The following is a 6,000-nucleotide window of genomic DNA, read 5'->3' as shown; positions in this document are numbered from 1 at the left end:
TTGAGTTGAGTCAACCTTTTGATTATTGTGAATAAAGCTACTATGAATGTTTTTATATGACTCTCTTTGCGGACAAATGTTTATTTCTTTTGGAAAGATGCTATGCTCATCCCTCTGTCACCAATGCTTTATTTCTTTTGGATATAACTTTATATGATATAGCTTGTCATCTTCCCAAGTTAGGACAGACCAAGACAGATCTGAACAGATAGTGTTTAAAAATGTCATTAAGATTTGGGAATCATAGTTAAGTAACAGATCTACAAACATTTCTAGGGACAGTTCTTGAGTGGTCAGTTGTTAGCCACTGCAGATGCCTTTTCACCCCTTCCTCTCCATTCTTATTAAGTAAATTTGCAATGATCCCTCAGGTCCAGACATGTGAAGTCTGGCTCCTCAGGTGACCAATCTAACTGTTAGAAGGAAAAGCTAAGGAAATTCATTGATACTTACATGCCTCACTACAGTTAACACCCTGGAGCATCTGGTTTTAAAGGCAAATCGTAGAGGTTGGGAAGAGACAATAAAGGTTCAGGCATGTAATCCTAGCTTCAGGAGATTGAGATCTAAAGGATCAAAATTTGAAGCCAGTAGGCTCCAAAATAATAACCAGTAAAAAAAAAAAAAAAAAAAAAGCCAGACTGGAGGCACGGCTCAAGTGAGTGGGCGCCAGCTTGGTAAGCAAGCCTAATAAGTGAGAGGCCCTGAATTGAACTCTAGTACTCAGGGAGGGAAAAGCAAAGCTTAATGACCTAAAGGAATTACTCACAAAATGGAGTTGATGATAAGAAGAGGTATCTTTTCAGTATACTTCAAAAATTACATAAGCTGAAAAATGACACTTGGAGTAAATCAATGTCGGTTCCATTCCCAGTCTTTCAATGTCTAAGTCCTAGTACACTGACGTAACAATTATCTGCCCATTTCACCAAATCTTTATTCAATTTTTAGATCTTTGTTGTTTTATTTTGGTGTGTGTGTGTGTGTGTGTGTGTGTGTGTGTGTGCTACTCAAGATTTCACTCTCCCCTAGCCTTTTCCTCTCAAGGCTAGTGCTCTTCCACTTGAGCAATATCTCCAGCTTTTTGGTGGTTAATTGGCCATAAGAGTCTCACAGACTTTTCTGCCCCCACTGGCTTTGAACTGTCATCCTCAGATTTCAGCTTCCTGAGTAGCTAGGGTTACAGACTTGAGCCACTAGAGCCCATGATAGCTCCATTTTATTTAAGTGGGTAAATTTTTGTTTAGGACAAATGGCCTCATTACAGACTATCAGTAGGCAAGCATGTTATAGGTAGGCGCAGGCACAGGGATTTATAAACTGAGTGCCACCGGAGTCACAGTTCTAATAGTGCTTATCTTTATTACTCTTCCCATCCCAGAGCACTTACCTAGAGAATATATTCTCAGAAAGACATCCAAATCCCGGACCCTCTAAGAGCTGGGCTTCTGGACGTGGGTGGTGATAGAAGCAACCCTGTTAACACTTTTTGCGTTCTTGACCAATACTGTGTTGTGTTAGGAAAAGTGATGAATGAGGCGCCCCATTAAGATGCCCTTTTTTGTGGGAAAGAGAACTTACCACTCCATGTGTTTCATGTCTCAGATAGAGGTATGTTATATGCTTCCTTTTTCATTCAAAATAAAATTTAAAAACTGCTACACACCGGTAACACTTGCCTATAATCCTAGCTACTCACAAGGCTGAGGTAATGAGGATCACGGTTTGAAGTCAAACCCGGGAAGGAAAGCCCATGAAACTCTGATCTCCAATTAACTACCAAAACAGACTGAAGTGGAGCTGTGGCTCAAGTGGTAGAGTGCTAGCTTTGCGCACAAAAAGCACCGGGATAGCGCCCAGGCTCTGAGTTCAAGTCCCATGACCCGTATTAAAAAATTATATTTAAAAAAATTCCACTTCAAGTGGATGCCAAGACAAACCTTTCCTCTTGGAAAATCAAGAGGCAAAGGACAGACTCGAGCATCGGTTTAACGGTTCCGTGGGAGGGGCTCGGCGTGTCAGCCAGCCCTGCGTCCCCTCCCCTCCAGGGGACCCCAGCTAGGCGAAGGTTCCTTGGGGGCTCCACTCTCTCCGCCTCCCCGAGCCTTCATCCTACATCCCAGCGGCACCCGCGGGCCGCAGCCCTTTTTGGCACCGAGGTTTCCAGGTGCCCAGCACGAAGGCGGAGCCGCCTTACTGCCGCCTCCCCGGCGCCACGGAGAAGACCCCCGGGAGTTGGGCGACCACAGCACTCCGGCCCCGCAGTGTCCCCGGGCTCCACCGGCTCTGCGCGCGCCTCCCCTGTGCGCGCGCCGGGTGCGAAGCCCGCGATCAGAGCGCAGCGCCAAGCGGCGCGCACGCACGCCCGGCGGTGGCTCCCGAACCCCGAGCGCAGCCAGACCATCAGCCGAGCCCTCCAGGTCGCACTCGCCAGGACCATGAGCGCCCCAGCGCCCCGCCGCCTGCCTGCGATCTGGGCGGCTGCGCTGCTCCTGCTCGGCCTGCCGCGCCTCTCGGTGCGGGCGGATGGTGAGTGGCCCGGCCAGGCGGAGTGGAGCGTGGGGACCGGGGAGGGAAGACGAGGTTCACCAGAGCGGCTTCTCTGCCCTGGCGGGGTGAAACCCGCGAGGTGGGCGGGTGGGGGGCACCAGCGAGGTCCAGCGACCTAGCCTCCCTCTCCCACCCCGGATCCTCGCGCCGGCCCCGGGCGCCTGGATCCTCGCTGCGTCCCTTCCTCCAGGAGCGCACGGGGCCCGCGGTGCCGCTGCCAACTTCCCAAAACGCTCCGGAAAAGTTCTTTCGGATGAAATCACATCTAGGGGTTCTGGCACTTCCTCCGCTGGGATGAATTGTCCACCGCCCCTCAGTTTCTCCACGTCTATGGACTAGCCTGACTAGGCTGCTGTCTAGAAAACTCCCGTTCAATACTTTTAGCTTGGTTGGCCCAGAAAGACATGGACGATGGGTGGTAATCCACTAGACAGACGGGGAAAGAGAGTCCCGGGGTGGAGGAACAGCTTGTGCAAAGGATCTAGGGGTGCAGGGAAGAGGGGGGGCAAACGATGAAATCAAGGCGGTAGAACGGATCGTGCAGGGTGGGGATGGGAAAGAGGAAGGGAACAGATTGGAGCAAATTCTCCCAGAATTGACCCACTTTGTTTTGAACCTGAATTCAGCTTTTAATACCTCCTTAAATTAGGATCAGGGCTCTGTATCAATTCCATTTTTGAAAAGGGAATTCAGCTGTGTTTTGATGTTGGAACAAAACCTCTCTGAACTTGGCACGGGAGGATCTGAAAGGAAGCAGACTCAAGATGCCGATGAGGAGTTTCTGGTAGGTCCATGGTTAGGACAATTTAGACTAACAGAGGACAAAGCTCTCAGCTGATCCGGTATATCTGACGAGGGCATTCATGTCTGGCAAACGTGAGGGACAAAACTAGAAGCAGAAGGGACGTCTCGTGGTTAAGGTAAGAGAGAAGCCAAAGAAAAACATAAACCCTGCAGATAGTCTCTTAGAATTTTTTTGCTGTTTTTTTGTTTTGCTTTTTGCTGGTCCTGGGGCTTGAACCCTGGGCGGTGCTGTTCCTGAGCTTCTCTTGCTCATGGCTAGTGCTCTACCACTTGAGCCACAGTACCACTTCCGCCTTTTTCTGAGTAGTTTTTTGCGGATAAGAGTTTCACAGACTTTCCTACCCGGTTTGGCTTGAAATTGAGATCCTCCTATCTCCACCTCTGGGGTAGCTAAGATTCCAGGTGTGTGCCACGGGGGCCTGGCTTCTCTTAGAATTTTTATGTGGCATGTTGAAATGCAGGATTGAAGAACTCTTCCTAATTAAGGATGGCTGTCTTATTTCTCCATATCTTCAGAGTTTGAGACCAAAATTTTTAAAAAATTTTAAAGCTGTTGGTAACCCTGTTAATTAATTAGTTAAAATGAATTTTCCGGTGCTGGGAGTGGGGGGTTGAAATTGCTATGGAATGCTAAATGCCCAACCCTAATTTTTAAAATTGAGATGTAATTCATAGTCAATAAAAACTGTCCAATTTAATGGATTTTAGTATAGTCATTATGTTATGTAAACTATGTTTGTGCATCTAATTCTAGAACATTTCCATCAAACCCAAAGGGAGCCTTATGCCAAACGGGTAATGCTTTAGTATTCGTGGCCTGATGTTGAGTTATGAAAATTAAGCTGATTTAAAGGAGTGCAAGTAGACTGAATTGGAGCTAGTATTAACAGGGGAACAATATATACTTTTGTACCTATTTCAATTCTTTGCAATCCATGAGGTTTTAGAGTTTCACCCCATTATGACTGCTTAAGTGGAATGTCACATGGATAAGGATCAATGTTTTGTGGGTTAGAAAATTGAAAGCAGATAGGTCATTGGACAAAGAGAAAGTGAGGATGACACCCAAGCCTACTTCTTGGTCCTGTTTGCTAGAATGCTTCCCCCTCCGGTCTCTTCTCCCTTTTCTTCTCTCCTCTTCACTTACTGACAAGTCTATTTCCTTTTAAGAAATTCCCTGATGAGCACTGGTGACACACACCTGTAATCCTAGCTATTAAGGAGGCTTAAATTCTGAGGCTTGCAGTTCGAAGCCAGTGTAGGCAGACAAATCAAGAGACTCTTATCTCTAATCTCTAATTAACCAGCAAAATGCTGGGAGTGGAGGAGTAGCTTAAGTAGTAGAGTGTCAGCCTTGAGCAAAAAAGGCCTTGTGAAAGCATGAGATCCTCAGTTCAAACCCCAATACTGGCAGAGAAAAAGAGAGAGAGACAGAAATGGAGACAGAGACAGAGAAAGTCCCTTTCTGAGCTCTTAAGTTTTACAATAGAGCAACTCAGGAATTATATGCTATAGGTTAAAGGACTCTTCACTAAATGTATGGTTAATTAACCATACCACCTCTTTCCTCATTTAATTATTTGCATGTTGCACGATGGCAGGAGGAAGAGCAGCTCATGTAAACTGTGATGAATTACAGATATTTTGATGAGACATGTGAACAGAAACTTTCTAAAATGTTAAGTCAAGAAAAAATCCAAATGAAAAACATTTAAGGACTAACTAGACACGCATGCCATACACAACAGAGACCTGCTACTGTAGTTTAAAATATTTTTGTGAGGGAAAGAGAATTTCATATTAACCAAAGGCAAAAGAGCAGTTTGGGTGATGACTAAAAAAAAAAAATCAACAGGTATTTATTGAGTAGAATTTATATTCACCAGCTCTTGTGCTTGCTGAGAGACAGTGAATGATGAATGAATGATGAAGAGAAATAGCTCCTGTCTATCACGGAGCTTAACAATTCCGTGGAGCCAGGCAACAGTGGTTCACGCCTGTAATCCTAACTACTCAGGACTGAGATCTGAGGATCCAGGTTTGGAACCAGCCTTGGCAAAAAGCTGAGACTCTGAAGCTAACCAGCAAAAAACCAGAAGTGGAGATATGGCTCAAGTGTTAGAGTACCTACTTTTAATAAAAAAGCTAAGTGGCAGTATGAGGCCTGAGTTCAAACCCATACTTGCACCAACTAACTAAATTAATTAATTAAATTTAGAAACATCTACAAAAGATCCCTTGAAGTTTCAGCAAATAATTCTCTGAATGAAAGGTGAAATTGCATCTTTGGTAATCCATAAAACTTAAAGGGTAGAACGTTCTCTGAGAACATAATGAGCAAATTTTGATTTGGTATAGGATAAGCTCAAAAAATGTGTAAGAATTAACTAAAGAAGGAAAGAAAGGTGTCCTTGGAGGAGAATTGCATTGAAAAAACCTGTGAGCAGTAGGAAAATGGGACTTGTGATAAGAAACAGAGTCTGGAGCCGAAATGAAATGATGCTAGAGAAATTGGCAGCACCACAATAAATCTCAGCCAGGAGAGGAAGCTGTTGAATGGTTTCCAGCAGTAGAGCGATCAGATTTGCATTTTGAGAAGATCATACCAACTCTAATGCGGGGAGGGTAGATGTAATGGGAAAAGAC

The 6,000-nt window shown here is 45.2% G+C and overlaps 1 protein-coding gene across 1 annotated transcript in view; it reads left to right on the top strand.

Annotated features, from left to right (window-relative positions):
• The first annotated feature begins 2,438 nt into the window (after positions 1 to 2,438).
• Susd5 (sushi domain containing 5) overlaps positions 2,439 to 6,000 on the top strand; it is a 48,238-nt gene continuing 44,676 nt past the window's right edge. The window contains exon 1 of the mRNA XM_070006502.1: positions 2,439 to 2,529. Within this exon, the coding sequence (XP_069862603.1) occupies positions 2,439 to 2,529 (91 nt within the window). The remainder of the gene's footprint in view (positions 2,530 to 6,000) is intronic.

This window comes from Dipodomys merriami, unplaced genomic scaffold (assembly GCF_024711535.1).
Source record: "Dipodomys merriami isolate MVZ:Mamm:240054 unplaced genomic scaffold, mDipMer1.0.p SCAF_7, whole genome shotgun sequence".
NCBI classification, from domain to species: domain Eukaryota; kingdom Metazoa; phylum Chordata; class Mammalia; order Rodentia; family Heteromyidae; genus Dipodomys; species Dipodomys merriami.
Note: the sequence above shows the minus strand (reverse complement) of the source record. Positions and strands in the feature narration are given on the sequence as shown.